Source organism: Strix aluco, chromosome 1, assembly GCF_031877795.1.
Source record: "Strix aluco isolate bStrAlu1 chromosome 1, bStrAlu1.hap1, whole genome shotgun sequence".
Lineage (NCBI taxonomy): Eukaryota > Metazoa > Chordata > Aves > Strigiformes > Strigidae > Strix > Strix aluco.
The window spans coordinates 152074849-152092125 of NC_133931.1; the positions used below are offsets into that span (position 1 = coordinate 152074849).

The 17277-nt window shown below is 48.9% G+C and overlaps 1 protein-coding gene across 4 annotated transcripts; it reads right to left on the minus strand.

The window, feature by feature from the left end:
• Positions 1-1865: 1865 nt before the first annotated feature.
• Positions 1866-17236, minus strand: CCR9 (C-C motif chemokine receptor 9). 4 transcript variants are annotated; one of them, XM_074840414.1, is made up of 3 exons: positions 16564-17236; positions 5086-5146; positions 1866-4593 (listed from the first exon to the last, which is right to left on the minus strand). In XM_074840414.1, exons 2-3 carry the CDS (start codon positions 5101-5103, stop codon positions 3430-3432), a joined length of 1182 nt encoding a protein of 393 aa, XP_074696515.1. In that variant the 5' UTR covers positions 5104-5146; positions 16564-17236; the 3' UTR covers positions 1866-3429. The 4 variants fall into 4 exon arrangements, 2 of the variants coding, with proteins under 2 accessions (XP_074696515.1, XP_074696523.1); XM_074840422.1 differs by lacking the exon at positions 16564-17236 and adding an exon at positions 12620-13129; XR_012625204.1 differs by lacking the exons at positions 1866-4593; positions 5086-5146 and adding an exon at positions 11068-12219.
• Positions 17237-17277: the final 41 nt, after the last annotated feature.

Consider the following 17277-nt stretch of genomic DNA (forward strand, 5'->3'; position numbering starts at 1 on the left):
AGGAGGCTTGCAAAAATCAGGCAGTACTTGAGGGCACTGGGACTATGGTGTCAGGTCAGTTAAATGATGGATAATCAATCCAGATCATACCTGGAAATGGTGGGTTTGCGCATACTGAACTCAGATTGATGGTTCTGGTTTTGGAACGACTACACCTGGGCTACTTTATCTATTGTCACTTCGGTGATGCTTGCAGTGTTAATCACTGTTCTCTCACACCTTTCCGGTATTTTTCTGCTCTCTGGAAGAGGTGCTTCTATAAAGCACGTCTCTGTTTCAGGCAGGAGTGGGCATCGGTTAGGCAGGTTTGCCTGCAGAGAGTGAAAGTTTCTCATCGGCTCTCCCAACTTCCTCCCCTTGTACCACAAGCAGGCTGGTGCTGTGCTATGTGACTGCCTGCACTGCGGTCACAGCTACCTCCGAGCCCTTCACCATAGCAAATCGATGACAACCTGAAGCTACTGCCGTGGCAGTCCCTGCTACGGCACGGCTCCCAGCCTTTGCATAGTTTGGGTGTGTTAGGCCAGTGGGCAGAGACAAGCTGAGCTGCTCCTTCTGAAAAAAGGGACAGCAAAGGAAACTAATCAAAAACTGGGAACATCTGGGAAAAAAAAACAGCCTTAAAGAGAGGGGCCTAAAGACAGGAACCATGTGAGATCTCAAGCCTCTCCTGGGACTTCCAACAGCAGCTCAGTGACTGTCCTGCTGGAGCTGTGGGTAAGGCACAGGCAGTATCCCAAGTCCCACAGGAGGCAATACCCTCACCTTCAGGGAGACCAACCCTCCAGGGAGACAGCATCAGCTGAAGGCTGGGGGCTACCCTAGGGAGGTACAAGAGCGATTTCAGTGGGATAAATCCAGCTAAAACCTCAGGGCAGAGGGACAGAGGAGCCCCGTGAGGGCTTGGCCGCAGGAGCTGTGCTGCTGGCAGACAGAGGCCCCCAGCAGACATCTCTGTGACCAAGTCCCTGCTGTGTGGTGGCCAGCACTGAGGGACCCTGCCAGGGATGAGGCTGCAGCTGGAGGGGCCGCAGGGAAGAAGCTTCCCTGGAATTTCAGGGGGGACCAGCAACCTGGGAAGCCACGAACCACTGCTGGACCACAGGCAGCCCTGGTGGAACAGACCTCACAGGGAAAACACGCCCTGGGGGGAGCTGGTCCCCAGGCTCTCTCCAGCAAAGCAGCAGAGAACAGCCTGACTCAGAGTGGGATGTGTGTGACCTGGGGATGACCCTGCTGCCCCAAACTGCTGAAAGTTCATCGCCGTTTCACCACACTCAACAGTTTCACTCGCGACCAAGCATGAAAATTTCCCACCACATTTCGCAGAGCAAAGAAGCTTTTACCTTCATTGAGAAGGCCCCAGAATTCAAGTTCCTGGGGCCAGTGGCACACTGTGCAGGGAAGAGGAGCTCGAGGCCACCGAGCAGGACCAAGAGTCAGCAGAAGCTAAGGTTTGCATGCTTGTTTGTTTGTTTGCACGACTTGAGGGCTCTTTCTGGGCTGGGAGGACCCTCTGGGTGGGACCACCCTCAGCCCTGGGAAGGGGTGGTGGGGCTCATCTGCAGCGAGGAAGCATCTGCACTGGCGTGCTGCCTCCTCCCACACGCTTAAAAACCTCCCTCCCTCCCAAAACTGCACCCCACCCCTCGCCTTGGGAGCCGAAACCCGCTCCGGTGCCTGTGGGGTCCTCAGCTGCGGCTTCCACGCCCCAAGGGTTAGACATGTGAAGTAAACCCTGTTAGCAAAGTTTTCCTTTGGCCTTCCTCGGGAGGGGTAAATCCTGTCATTGGAAACAGGTTATGCATATGGATCCAAACGTGGGAAGGACGTCTGGGCAAGAAGCTGCCAGTTCATCCCCTTGCTGTATGTGGCAGTGCCTTTATTTAACAGAATTGCAGCTTCCGGTCGCATTGAGCTTGATACAAATCACAAAACCCCCCTAAACCCTTCTTACACATGTAGTAAAAAATACATATATCTTTCACCATTTTTTTCCCTAAGGAAAAGGTAAAAAAACATTTAAAAGTCCTGATAAATGTATATGCCAATAGAACCCCATCTGCTCAGAGGTACCCCATTAGCTAGAGAAGCAGTGCCAAACCTTGCAGAAAGCTCGTGTTTATCGACACACTTTAACAATTAATGCACAATGAAAACTCTCTCTTCCTGCAAGAAATAATTACCAGGAGGCAAACCAGGTTAAATATGACTATTTCAAAGTCAGCCTCCTGAGCACTACGGCTTGCAGTTGAAGACTGGGAGGTGCAAGCTGCAGTAGGGCAGGACAGGCAATTCCATGTCACCAGGAAGGGATGAGTGAGGTGGAATGGCCACGCAGCGCCCTGCGGCCTCGGGCACCATTACAGCACCAACACTGGCATGCCGAAAGCCCTATAGAAGTTGTGGGGTGTGTTACAGCACACCACTTTTGGGAACTGCTGCCTCCACCAACCTGAAGTATCAATCCAAATTTCATTAACGTTAGGTCTGATACTTAATTACTCTCTGTCTTACTGGCCCCACGCTAAATACATTTTCTCACTGTTAGCAAAGTATCAGCACATAGCCAGCGGTCTGCTGAACCATGAGTTTGGTTTTTGCATTCTGCTTTACTACAGCTTTGCACCATATGGCAAATATCCCTGGGACAGACAACTCAGCAGCTCTGATGCCCTTGAATTTTTATTACGAGGTGTGATTTGTTTCCAGTATCAAAATAGAAGCCATAGCAAATAAATTGTATCCAATTTCACCTTATATCACACAGCTAAAATACATATGAAATATAGATCTAATTCTGCAATGACCACTTTATGAACATGAATGATTGGCTTTCCTTTGTAAGAAGAACCACCTGTGCAGCAAAACAGAGCTGCATCTGCACAGGCACATTTGCCTACTGCAATAAACCAGTGTAGGAGGTAAAGGCTGATCTGCTTTACAGGGGAGACAATCTGGTGTAGGAGCAGGCAGGGCTCCCAAGTCCAGCCACTTCCACAGGAGACCCTGGCTGGGCAGCAACTGAGGGCTGAACCCCCTCCTGCTGCTTCACAGGATGGGCGTTTCATCCTGCTTCACCTGCCTCGGTTGCTGCCATAGCTGGGTTCATTGCCTCCCTGCGAGGCTTGTTATTTCAGGCTGTGGTCTGAGCTGCAGGTGGGCTGGGTATTTACAGCTGCTACAAAGATAGTTTTTGTCCTCTATCAGTTCTACTTATAACAAGTATGGCTCCATGTATGGTTCCATTTTGCTACCCTATGCCAAAGGTTTCCCTTCCTTTTAGCCAGCAAGCCCCAGTTGAGTCCACATGGCAGGGCACTCAAGGAGCCCCCAGCCCTCCCTGCTCCTCTGGGACAGTCTTTGGGGTATATAGATGGTTTCCAAAGAGACTCGTCCTCCTCTGGAGGGGAGTGGGGTGGGACTAACTTACAAGAGGACTTGGCAAGGGGGGGGCATAACAGAGGAGGTCAAGTGAGTGCTGAGGGTCAGGGAGCTCCTCACCCGCCGCCTGCCCAGCATGGCAAAGGACCAGTTTGAGCTGTGCTCCTGGCTGTCGCAGGCAGGGGAGCACTGCTCTTGGCCACCGCTCCAGCAGCAGACACCGCTCTGCAGCATCCTGCCCAGAGCCATCCTGAACCTCTCGCCAGCAAAGACATAGAGGAAGGGGTTGAGGCAGCTGTGGAAGAAGGCGATGCTCTGGGTGACCTGCAGCCCGATGTCCAGCCGGTCGGCAGCCTGACAGCTGTACACCACCCTGGTGTAGGTGTTGATGGCTTTGACCAGCAAAACAATGTTGTACGGGAACTGAGAGAGGACAAAAGCAGTGATGATCATGGTGATGATCTTCAGCGATTTCTGCTTTTGGGATCTTTTGGCTTGCAGGAGGGTATTGATGATAAGGGCATAACAAATTACCATGACAAGGAGCGGGAGGAAGAATCCAATTGTGACTTTCAAGGCCAGCACAGTAACTCTGAAGTTCATGCTGATATTTGGCGGGTATGTAATTTTGCAAACTGTTACATTCCCCACCCGCATGCTTTGGCTGTACATGATTTCTGGGATGCACAGGCTCATGGATGTCAGCCAGACAGCCAAGCACATGAGTTTGCTGCGCAGGAGCCACCTTCTCTTAGAAGCTTTAGCTTTCACTGCCTGGACAATAGTGATGTACCTGTCAAAGCTGATGCAGGTTAGAAACAAGCTGCAGCCATAGAAGTTGATCTTATACATACTGTTGATGACTTTGCACATGAAGTTCTTGAAGATCCAGCCATCAGAGGCAGCCTTGGCCCAGAAAGGGAGGGTGAAGAGGAGGACCAGGTCCGCAATGGCCAGGTGCAGCAGGTACCGATCCATCATGCTCCTCCTGAAGCGGTATTTGCAATAGACGAGCACAACCAAGGCATTTCCCACTGTGCCCACAAAGAAGATGAGCCAGAAAAGCACCGGCAGGAAGGCTCGAGCAAACTGCCTGACCTGCCTCTTGTCACACGGGAAGTCTGTATCGTTCACCGGGTTTCCATACGGGGACAGCACCACGCTGTCATTCCTGTAGTAATCCAGGCTGATCTTGCCAGGGTGGGTGTCCTGCAATGGGACATCAGGTAATTTTGTGTTGAGGGGTGTCTCAGTAAAGCATAAATTCGCCCCTCTCCACCAGATGCAGTTGAAGATCCCCAATATATTCCATTTTAGATGGGTAAGTGCAAAGGCTGCCAGCAAAACACAGTGCGTTTCAGACTGCTTGAAGTGTGTGGCACTGCAGAGACTTACAAAAATAACCTGCTAAGTAACAAACTCTTCACAAAAGAGCAGTTCACCACCTCTAGCCAACTTGTTATTAAAATGGCAGGTGGTGAGAACATTATCTCTGTGAGATCATTCAAAACACTGTTGGCTTGGCAGCTTCAAATACATAGCAAAATGCAAAATCCCCAACTTGGAAAGAGGAGGGGAAGAAGGCTTTGTGTTAGTGCTATGGTGGGATGGCACCATTGGCTTGAGAGAGGCAGAAAACTGACGAAGGCAAAGAGGGGGAAAAGAAAAACAGATTACACAGCAGCGTAGCTGTATACTCACTATGTTTGCAATTACCATCTTCAGACAGATCTTTACTCAGTCTTGAAGGAGGCTCCGTAACCTGGAAAGATGGGGAGAAAACAGATTTGAAACAGCTTTGAAGTAGAACTATGAGTGTTTTCTTTCTTCTTTTAATAAAAACCTCAACCCTTTGAAATGAGTCTGGCTGGGAGATGAACAAATCACACAGAAATTGATGTCGCTCTTTGAATTATTTAGCTGTTTCCATTTTGCAAACTTACATTTAGCCTACATCAGGCCTTTGGCTTCTCTATGGCACTGTGCTGATTAAGTCCTTTGATATACTGGAGTCACTGCGATCTCATTTTTAACAAGATGTAGACTCCCCACTGCGCACATTAAAAAAGAAAGTAACCTGAAAGCACCATGTCTTCCAAAAGACTCGTGAGAATAAATGAAATGTGTCTCTTAAATTGTCTAGCAACTAACAAGGAAAAGTACCTGCCTTCAGTGGTAGTTTGCAGTGTTAAAATATTTGCATCCTCTGCAGCAACTGATAATCTCTGTCTGCAACATCTCTTTCTTATCTGTGAGTTTAAGCATGATGCTTACTGCTGTTGGACTTCAAAGCAGATCATTATGCCCTGGTAAACAAGAAAATACTGTTTTTTCCTGCTGCATATTGCTTTTCAAATCAGCCTACCACTACAAAAGGTAGCTGAGCCTGGTGGGCTTGACATGAGTCACGCACTCCTAAGTATTCAACATGTTCTGCACCAGCCCACCTCTGCTAGTGCCTGAGGATGAAGCCTGGGGACAACGTGAGGTGGGTCCCATCGGCTCTACCTGGACCTTCAGTTAGCACAGACCTTTCCTCTGGACATCGGCACCTTCAAAAGTGGGTCACACAACTAAGAGTTTGCCTCACAGAGCCAAACCTCTCACTGCACCTGATTAAAAACACTTTCACCGGTAGCATTGGGGCACAAACTGATGCAGTGTGCAGTTTGCCTCCCCAGCCTGCGTTAAGGTTGCTGTGCTAGCAAGTTCATCAGCAAAGCCAGTTTACTGTAAGCAGCTACTTTTAGGGATAGCAAGTGCGTTTGCAGCCTCATCTCTATTTGTGTCACCCTCCGGCCCGAACTGCCTTTGACCCCTTTGCCCACTCTTGGTGCTGAAACAAACGCTTGCAGCAAATATTTGCAGGGTTTTGGAATGTGGTCAAAACCATTTAATGCAGTTGTTTAGAAATTAATTGTGTTCAGAAAGCAGAGACTGGCAGCGAATCCTTACAGTTTTTATCTTCCTGAAGCAACTTTAATGAATCTGAATTATTTAGGAGCAAGTTTAGTAGCATGAGATCTTTGCAGCAAAAGAACATTAGTCTAGACACAGAGTATTTGTTTAAAAATAGATTGAAGAACTAAAACCAGTCATAAATATGTGCTCTTAGTTTTTAAGTTTTCTATCAAGACACAGAACTACACCCAGAATTATGCTGGTCCCTGGAGTTTCAAGTACAGGTATAAATTTAGTACCTGGCTTTTAACAATGCCACCGGTACCCTGTGCATACTAGTTGAATTTCTGATGCACAAAACTCAAAATATATTTTTATTTTACTTCTTTTCAGAGCAGACAACCAAGGAGTAAATAGCCAAAGCATACTAATGCTACATCTTGATGGAGAATTTACGCCAGTAAATATATGCAAGCAGATGGAAAGAAACCAGCTGTATGATACCCATAAATCAGATATACCACCTGTAAATACGAAGATGTAGAAATTAAGATCAGTCATAGCCGTGCATGTACAAATGATGTTGGAAGGCTGCTGAAACAAGTGGAAAACGCTCCTCTCTCAGCTGTGGCAGCAGCCCCACAAGGGGTTTTCCTTGTCCCTGTCCCTGTCCCCATCCAGTGTGAGCACAGTAGGAGGCCACAGGGGTGACTGACCCTGCCGGGCGCAGGCAGTGAAGGTGCATCCACCTGGGCCCCCTTGTCACAGGCAGCCTTATGTGCATCACAGCAAATACAGGGACAGCCGAAAGCCGAGCTGGATTCCTACTGTCTGAGGAGCAAAGTAGTGCAGAGGAGGCCCCGTGCTAGCCACAGTGGCTGCCTCGTGCTGGGGTTTTGCTGTGTCGTTACTGCTGCGCTCGTATGGGTTGTATTAATAGTAACAATAATGTGGGGTTAGGTACAAAGAGCTTTTAGATGTTCTAGCCAGCACCTGATTTTTTTCTACGGTGAGCTTCACAGCACGCTAAAAGTTGACAATCAACAAACTGTCCCTTGAGACGAGGAGGAGCTGCTTATTAATCAAAATTAGTTTGATCCCTTTCTGCTTATTTGGAGGGGGGTTGAAACGCAGTTTCAGGAATTGCTGTGCTAAGCGCGTGACTCATCCTTCCCAGCTACGCAGCAATGTCAGTCCTGCCGTGCTCCACCTGCTGCGACTCCTCACTTCAGAAACTTCTCGGAGAGTTGGAATCTCAAACCAGCAGAGCCTCATCCCCATCACAACAGCTCAAAATTCAGCTATCAAGGCTGAGACCTGCCACGTACAACCCAGAGGTGACTGTGGCCAGCGGCAGGCAGTCAGCGAGCTACTGATTTCTCCCCGGTACCTGTTTCCAAAACATCATTGTAGCATCTGCTGAAGGGTGCAGAGCTGAACATCCCCAGGGGGCTTTTTCATGTTATTCTTCTTTTAGCCATCAGACCTACCTTAAATTGCAATCAAAAAGGTCATTATAACTTGGTGAGTTCAATGCCAAATGAGCTTTTTTTTAAAAAAAAAAAAAAAGGGGGGGGGCAATTTGTAATTCACTTTCCTTTCCATGGAGGCTGCATGTGGGACAGACAGACATGAATAGCGAAGGAGGGGACTCACCAGGAGTGTCACTGCAGGGGGGCCAGCCCAGACGTCGCACCCAGCAGTCACACCGCTGTACACGGTGTTTGCTCTTTGCACCCACAATTAAGTTTTGGGCTTTTGTAGGCTGAGGTGGGTGTGTGCTCCCAGGATCCCAGCCTAATTAGACCTGTCACAGGCTGTTTTCTCTGTGGTTTGCACGGTTTAGGTGGCTCGAACACAGATGGCAATCTTCTCTTTTTTATTTTTTCTTTGTTTTTTTCCTTGGTAAGCCCTTTCGATAGCAAAGGGAAGACCTCTCATACCATCATTTTTCTGCTCATGTGCATCATCTAGCACAGGGCAAATCAGAGGCTGCTCCCAGCATGGCTGTGTCCTTCTGGAAAACACTTTCACTGCGGAAAAAAAAATCCTCAAACAAGAACTGGGTCACTCTGGGGAGCCACCAGTGTCCCCTGGGGAGGCTGGAACAGGGCTGAAGAGCCAGGTCTAGTCCTGCCTGCTCCAAGCTGGCCCACAGGCACAGTTCCCCATGGCTGCCCACCAAGGCTTTAAGCAAGCAAGGGCAAAATGGAGCAAAATTAAAGTACACCACCTTCAAGAGGAAAGGCCAGGATATTCCTTCTACAGAAACTGGGGAGACCCAGGGCAGGACTGCAGGCGGTCACATAAAGTCCCTGCTAGTGGCACATCTTATATGACAACCATCCAGAACAGTGTGGCAGGAAAGATTTTGAAGAAGAAGGTAATGAGAAGTGGTTAATAAATATATGAACCTGCACATCTTGTGTCTTCTTCCTGGCAAGCTGGCATGCAAATTACAGTGATTTAAATTCCCCTCTCTGCAGGAAGTCCGAGCACCATGGGGTTTTGCTTAAATACTGGATGATGTTCAGCTGTGACCAATGCTCATTTGACTCACACGTCAAGAAAATTTCCAAATTGCAGTTCAGGCTCAGTTCCAATTATGGAGAAAACAATGATTTGGCTTAGGTTTTGAGTTGGGGTGAGCTGTCACTTGGCACCGTGCTACAGTGTGGCATCCCTTTCCAAGCGGAAGGAGCCTAGGGTGCTCCACACTCAACTGCAGAATCCCCACTAAAGGTGTTTGCATGCCTTTAATAATTAGTTGTCATCCTGAAACCATTCCTGAAACAGGTGTAGGTTTCTATGTGATGATACTGCTGTACAGCGCATGACCTCTCTCGCCTACTGGACCCCCGGGTAGGAAAACAGATGTGGGGTACCTGCTCCCAGCTAAATCCCAGGGCATCTGCTAAGGAAAGCATAGGTGTGAAATCACAGGTGTAGCCTCTGGGCTCAGGCACAAGTTACTCCCAGCTGGCAAATGGGTAGTTTGGCCCTCGGCGTAATGCAAGGTAATTCAGCACTGGGAGAGCTACATTAACTGCAGTAGGGTAAAGACATGCCCATGGGCAAAGCCTCTGATGCAAAGGATCTTCCAGTCCTTTGGTCTCTCCTTCATGAATTCAAGCACACACGTTCTGGATTTAAGTGACTTTAATTAGACTTAGCTTAATTCTCCCTAGAAGCAAAGTAATAAGTACAACTTAACTTACCCACTTCACACAGCCAGTTTCACTGTCCTAAGAGTCTCCAGGTAGATAAATGTCCAGACCAGAATATGGGTGGCTGCACACAGTTTGTTATTTTTCTGCCACATGCCATTTATTATGTAAGTGTCACTGACAACAATGGCATTTTTGCCCCAACGGTGGGAACAGAAGCAAGAGAACAGTGTGAACCTTACAAATCCTCTTGCCAAATTTCTGCCAAATCAATTCCCTATTTGCATCCTTCCTCAGTGCCATTCACAGTTAATTCACATTGAACCAAAACAGTAATGGTGTGGTCAGTTCTTGCAATACCAGCATGCATGGTGAGATAACTGTGATTTCCCTCCAGCTCATATCATTACAGAGCTAAGCATCTCTGTTTTCCTTACAAATACATTGCTTTCACGCTTGCCAAGAGAACTTGCAAGTGCAACACTTTTTTGGTTTTGGTTTAGAGTAAGTGGGAAAATGAAAACCACCGGCATTTCTTGTATCTCTTCTTTTTAACTTCAGGGTGTTTAATTTTAAGAACAATTTGGGGATGATTTTTTAAGGTCCTCATTTAGTGCATGTACTAATGGCAGAGATGTACTCAGCTTGATGTGCTGATCAGGTGCTGGAAAGATTTTGCAGATGTAGAACAAAATTTTGGGTAACACCCTCTGCTGAGACTGACCAAGAAGTTTCCTTTTTTCTCAGTGAAACCTGCACTAGATCTGACTTTTAATATACCTATTTTCCCCTCCCCGGGTAAAAGGAGAACATTAACCTGCTTCTCTCCAAGCAAGCTGTTTTACAGGTTCAACAACCCCTCAGCTGGTCTGTTTAGGAGAGGCTGTGGCCATGATCCACTGTCCTCTATAAGGAAGATATTTGCACTCGGTGAGATCAGTGCCTCTCCCACACAACCAAATCATGTTATCTAGGAACTTTCTATAGACTAAAACCTTTGAGGCAGGTCCCAGGAACATAAGATTGGACATGACAAGTCACCTCTGCTGTTCCTTGTTTCCCCAAAGCGAGGCAAGACAAAGCACCTGGGCTTTTCCTGACAAGCAAGTGTTGCTCTCCATTGAGTAGTCTCTTATATCTTCAAGCAAAGAAAAGATGACTCTGCATCATATCATTCCCATCCTAGACACTTGCAAACACTTTGCAAATCAAAAGCATGGTTCTGTAGATCTTTCCAGCATTTCCTATTCCACCAATAACTCAATTTCAGTCAGGTCACTTGCTTAGGTAGACTACACACAGGGTTTTCTGGGGCTTTCCACACTAAGTAAGCAAAAGGGCGTTCTTATTCCCATTTACAGCATGTGTACAGGGTCATTACAATAATCTAAACTGAGTTCAGACATAAATTTTGACATGTGTAAGACCTGCCTGGTTAGTTTTCTTTGTTTCTTTCTTTTAGTGAGGGTACATCGTGTTCTCATAACGTTCTCTCGATTGAGCCAGTTGCAGGTGGAAGCACAGGCAGCGCTCCTGTGAATCTGATCAGAGATGTAACACGCTGGGTCTCCAGAAAACAAGGTACCTGCAACCAGAAGCCACCTGCAATGCCACAGGTCTGACTCCCTCCCCGCTGTCACACAAGGTCGTCTCGGCAGACACAAGGTCAGAGGCTCCTGCGGGGAGCCAGGCTGCCTTGGTCGCAAAGCCCCGTCTCTCTCTCTCTCTGACTTGGTACTTAGAGAAAGACATAGTTGACCTTTTTAATTGTGCTGAAAACTGTGAATTACTAAACTCTTAGTTGAGATGCATTAGGCGTTCTTTTTGGGCTAGAATGTGGTTTTCTAGATGTGATGCATTCTCATTTTCTCAAATTCTTGAAGAAGCATTTAGCCATGAGTTTTTCAAAATGAATTTTGCAGTTGTTCCAGGCCTTCGTTCACTCGAAAGAATGTATTTCTGCGTCACCATTTAAAACTGCATCAGACCATCCTAGTTAAACATATGTTTTAATAACTTTATTTATTGAAATGTTTTACAGGGTCAAACCTAATTTCTAGTAAGGAGAATTAATGGGTTTCATTCAGTGAACGACGTCAGCATGCACAATATTATCAGTGTTTTTGAAGAAGGGATTGGTGAGGTGGTAATGTTAAATCACACTTGTGACAGCAGAAACTGTGATTTCACAGGGGTGATGCCAGCATCATCCAGCAACTCGAGTCACTTTAAAGGATCCCATACAAGTCATTTGGCAAATGTTCTCTAATTTAACTGTATGGGTTAAAAATATGCTTTGCTTTGAAATCCTTAGCGATCATATTAAAAAGCCCCTTGTATCTTCTCGGCTTCGCTGTGTTAAACTGAACTCAGGAGGACTGGGAAGAGAGCGTATCACAAATACACTAATGTGGATTCTTATCTCAGATTTTTTTTTGTATTTCCCTCTTAGATGTTTTTGACACTTCAGAAAGTGTCTAAGTCTTGCCATTTCACCCACCTAGTGGTGAAGGGAAGGCAGTGCATGTAGTTTTTCTGGATTCTAGTAAAGGGTTTTGATACTGTCCCTCACAGCATCCTTCTGGACAAGTTGTCCAGCTGTGGGATGAGCAGGTTCACGGTGCACTGGGAGAAGAACTGGCTGAAGGGCAGAGCTCAAAGCCTTGTAGTGAATGAGGCTACATCTGGTTGGAGACAAGCCACCATCGGCGTTCGTCAGGATTCAATCCTAGGGCCAGCTCTGTTCAGTATTTTATCAAGGATCTGGCTGGAGGAGTTGAACGTACCGTTAGCAAGTTTGGCAGTGATACCAAACTGGGAGGTGCTGCTGACTCTCTTGAAGGCCAGGAGGCCTTGCAGAGGGACCTAGCTAGATTGGAGCACTGGGCAATCATTAATGGGATGAAATCTAACAAATAAAAATGCCGGATTCTGCACTTGGGACGGCGCTATGGCAGGCACAAGCATAACTGGGAGAGCAGTGGCTGGAGAGCATCCCTGCAGAAAGGGATGCAGGGCCGCTGGCTGACAGCAGGCTCAGTGTGAGGCAGCAGCGCGCCCTGGCAGCCAAGGGGGCAAACCGCACCCTGGGGTGCATCAAACACAGCAGAAGCAGCCGGGCAAAAGAGGGGATTATCCCGCTGTATTCAGCGTTGGTGCGGCCTCACCTTGAGTGCTGTGGCAGTTCTGGGCCCCACAATTTGAGGAGGATGTGAAGGTCCTTGACTGTGTCCAGAGGAGGGCAACCGAGCTGGTGAAAGGGCTGGAAGGAATGTCGTGTGAGGAGCGGCTGGGGACTTTGGGTCTGTCTAGTTTGGTGAGAAGGAGGCTGAGGGGTGACCTCATTGCTCTCTACAGCTTCCCAAGGAGGGGAGGGGGAGCGGGAGGTGCTGATCTCTTCTCCCTGGTATCCAGGGATAGGGTGTGTGGGAATGGTTCAAAGCTGCACCAGGGGAGGTTTAGGGTGGACATTAGGAAGCATTTGTTGGCCAAGAGGGAGCTCAAACACTGGAACAAGATTCCTGCAGAGGTCGTTGATGCCCCAAGCCTGTCAGTGTTTAAGAGGCATCGGGACAATGCCCTTAATAACAGGCTTTAACTTTTGGTCAGCCCTGAAGTGGTCACACAGTGGGACTAGACAATCATTGTAGCTTTCTTCCAGCTGAACTCTTACCTTCCCTTCCCGATCTCCCTTGCCCATTTCCCATTTCCCTTCCCCACTTCCACTTCCCCACTTCCACTTCCCTCCCAATGACACGAATAACAACGAAACTGTTACTTGCCTGAAATGTCAGGGCTTTTTCAGCTCCAAAACCACATTCAAGGACAGCCATCACAAAGGTTACAAGTGCTAACAGGATTTTATTGTCTTTTTCTCAACCTGTTTCAGAGCAGATGCTCACAAGCATTAACGTGGTGCACATGTGTAGCCAGGAGCAGGCTGATGCAATCCTCGGTTTAGCTTGAAAAAACATCACTTGAAGTCACAAATGCCCTGCGTCGTGTGGAGGGACAGATGCATGAATATTATGGCGCAGAAAATATCCATCTTTGCCGGAAACAGGAAAGCAGGTAACTGACTGATGCACAAAGAAGGTGCTCTTGAGAGCAAACTGAAAAGTTTTAAGAATGTGACTTTTCTCGCTTCTTTTGGGAATGAACTATTTTCACATGAATCTTCATCTTGGCATCCAAAAAAGCCCCAAACGTTCCTGCACCTAGTTTATAATTATTTCTATAATTAGATTTTTATATTTTTATAATTATATTTTTGTAATTTTTATCTTTTTATCTGTTTATAATTCTATTTTTATGTTTTTATATTTTATAATTATATAGCTATTTTTATAATTATTTTTATAACTATTTTTATAACTATTTGAATGGCTATTTTAATTACTATTTTTGCTCCTTATTTTTTATTCTTTTTCTTGGTTTTTTTAAATTATTTTTATCATTAGTTCTGCTCTCGTGTTTCTATATTGTTTGTTTCAGTCTGTAAGAAAGGACTATCATCAATGCCACGTTTGACTTAGGGTGACAAAGTGGCAGCAGGAAAGCAGGCCAGGTAGTTCCTGTTTCCTGAAGAGCGGGAATCTGAAGAATGAGGAGCAGGACTGATCCCACACTTCTAAAAGCGGAGGAGCGAGAAGGAGGTGCGTGGTATTTTCCAAAGTATTACACTTGCCAACGCCAGTCGTACTTTCAGCCCTGCTGTGCTTCTGGGCCAGCCGTGGGAAGGAGAGCCAGGGAGAGGCAGGGCACGAGGGGGGTCTTGGTGGTGCAAGAGCCGCAGGCAAGAAGCGAGCAAAAGGACTCAGAGGAGCCCTGACAAGGGGCTGTGCTCAGTGCTACAGAGGACAAGCAGCAACCCCCGGGGGGCACCCTTGGGGCCCACCCTGGGAGTCTAGAAAGCTTCCTCCCCCCGGATGCGGGGCACGAGGGCCACCTTCGTGGAGCAGGAGCAGCAGGCACCTGGCCAGCATGGCCCAAAGGAGCCCTGGCCAGGGGCCGTGCTCAGCGCTGCAGAGGAAGGCAAAAAACCCCCAGGGACACTCGCTAGCCCACCGTGGGGGAAAAAAAAAAGCCTTCCTCCCCCCAGCTGCAGGGCACGAGAGGCCATCTTCGCGGTGCACGAGCAGCAGGCAGTAACCTGGCCAAAAGGGACTGGAGGAGCCCTGACAAGTGGTCATGCTCAGTGCTGCAGAGGAAGGCAAAAAACCCCCGGGGACCAGTGCCAATGTGCCCCGGGGGAAAATTCCTTCCTGACCCCAGTGCTGGCGATCGGCTATTCCCTGAGCAGGTGAGCAAGACCTGCCTCCTGGTCCCACCGGCTGGTCACGCCTCCCAGGAGATGCCCAAGCCCTGTTCTCCCTCACCCTGGAGCCATCTCAGGGGCTTCCGAGAGTGGCCAAATGCCCCCGGCCTGATCGACCTTGGGGGCCAGAATCTTTCCTGTGCCTGTCTAGCGGCTGCTCCAAAGCACTGGGACCCCTGGCAACATCCCTGCACCCCATTTCTTACGGCTGCTGCCCCTGGCTCCGCAGGGGATGAGGACGGCGAGCTCCTGCAGTGCTCCTCAAGAAGGCATTCCCTTGGGCTGGCCACGACTCTCCAGCGGAAACAGCCTGATAGCCTCGGGCACCTCCATCCATCAGATGAGATTTGAAGATGGCCTGCCAGGAGCTGGCCTTGCAGCAGAGAACCTCTAGCAGCCTCGACCAGGCTCCAGTCTTCCTCCCTCAGCCCCCTCCCAGTAATCCCACCCTCTCTTCCTCTCAGATGTCTTCGGGCTGCCCCCGGGGCAGCTCTGGCAGCTGGACACTGGTGGGTGCCCCCTTTTATACTGCCCCGGGGCACTGTGACTGCTGCGTTGCCGTTGCCGGGGGTGGCATTGTGACATGGCGGTGACTGACAGGGCCCCCCATGCACAGCCCCGCCCACCCCCCTCCGCCCAGCACCCTTCGGAGGAAGCCTTTGGGTGCTGGCCCCAAGGCAGTCGCTGTGCCCAGGAGGCCCAGGGGCTGTCCCTGCCCTTGGTGGCCATGCGCTGGGCACAGCTGAAACCACCTGGAATGGTGGGGGGATGAAGTTCCTGATGAGGTTATTCAGCTGCAAAGGAGCTGCTTTTGTTTGGTTTTCTTTTAAATTAATAAAAGGAACGATATAAAACAGTCCTCCAGCACATGCCTGGTAATCACTCGGTCTGCAAAACTAGTGAAATGAGGGCGGAAAGCTGCCAGGCTATGTCGACTCAGTTAAAGAATCACAACATTTTGATGCCGGCCAGGTGTGAAGAGACAGGCCCTCGCCCCTGTCCAGACGTGGGTCTGCTGGAGCAGCAGGCAGGGCGAGGCTAGAGACAAGTTCCCTTGCCAGCAGTGCCCCCTCTCCAGAGGGCTGTTAGGAAGAAGAGAGCCTGTCAGGAGCCAGGACTTCAAACCATGTCTGCTTTATCAGCTAAAACCTGCATTTTGAGTCACTCTTGGAAACGAACCACTACAAGGCAGTGCATCTTAAGAGCACGCTTTCCTCTTTGCATGGGCCCTGCAAGGCCAAGAGGTGCTGAAATAGCACATCCTGAAAGAATTTAACTCTGGCGGCACTAATTGCATTCCCATACAGTGCTGTATCCATCGATCCTTGCACTGACTGCCCCATCAAAAAAGACAGGTCGTATCGTTTACAATAGACTAGAATAGACCGTTTGATGTGGAAGGGACCTACAGCGAACATCCAGTCCAACTGCTTGATCAATTCAGGGCTGACCAAAAGTTAAAGCCTGTTATTAAGGGCATTGTCCAGATGCCTCCTAAACACTGACAGGCTTGGGGCATCAACGACCTCTGCAGGAATTTTGTTCCAGTGTTTGAGCTCCCTCTTGGCAAACAGATGCTTCCTGATAACAGGACGTCTTGGCTCAGCCGTTCATCTCCATCGAGGAGGCTGCTCCTAGCAGGGACGAAGGTCCCAGGTGGAGCTCAGTGCCTGCCAAAGGCTCTTTCTGCTGGTGAGAAGCCCAGAGGTTGGCGAGGGGTACTTCGAATATCCCAAAGCGCTATCCCGAAAATTTCAGATTCAAATTCAAACTCAGATAAAACTTCAGACCTACCTGACTCCATGTTTTAAGCCATTTTATCTTAATATTTTTAGCACTTGTCATTCCTTCCTTCTTTCCATCTGTCCTGAGGACTGCGGATGATGTGGAGGATGTAGCTGTCGCTGTATTCTTCCACTTGGATAACTGTTGCTTAGCATTGCTGCTGCAGAATGAGAATCCTGGCCGGCTCCTCTGGGTCCAGGCGTTGCGTATGTGGGAATGATTTTTGGCAAGAGCGTTTTGACCAGTAACAGCCACCAGCAGTAGCAGCTTTCCTGGTGGGAAAGGTTTCTTCTGCCCATCCTGAGAGGTGAGCCGTGATTACCAGCGGGGCCTTGAGTCGGTTGACGGGAGGCGTGTCGGTGTAAATGAGTTGTCAGCCTTTGGAATGGAGAGGATGCCCATACGATTGGCAGCGATCACACCACGCCCCCCCAGTAGCATTGGCGCTGATCAAGCCTCGCACCACCGTTGGCTGCAGCAAAAAAAGCCCCTTCCCGGGATGAGAGATCGTCCGGGGACGGGCTTTTGCGCTGCCGTTTTTTGGGCGCATCGTGTGGTGGTGGCTCATGCCGGTGGGCAGAGAGTGGGTCGCGGCGGGGCACAGCAGTGTCCGCGCCGAGCAGGGGCTGTGGGGGACCCGCCGTTCCCCCCTGAGGCGGGCGCCGGCTGCCGCCGGGAGGGCGGGGCGGCGCCGAGGCGGAAGCGCCTCTCCTGGGGGCGGGC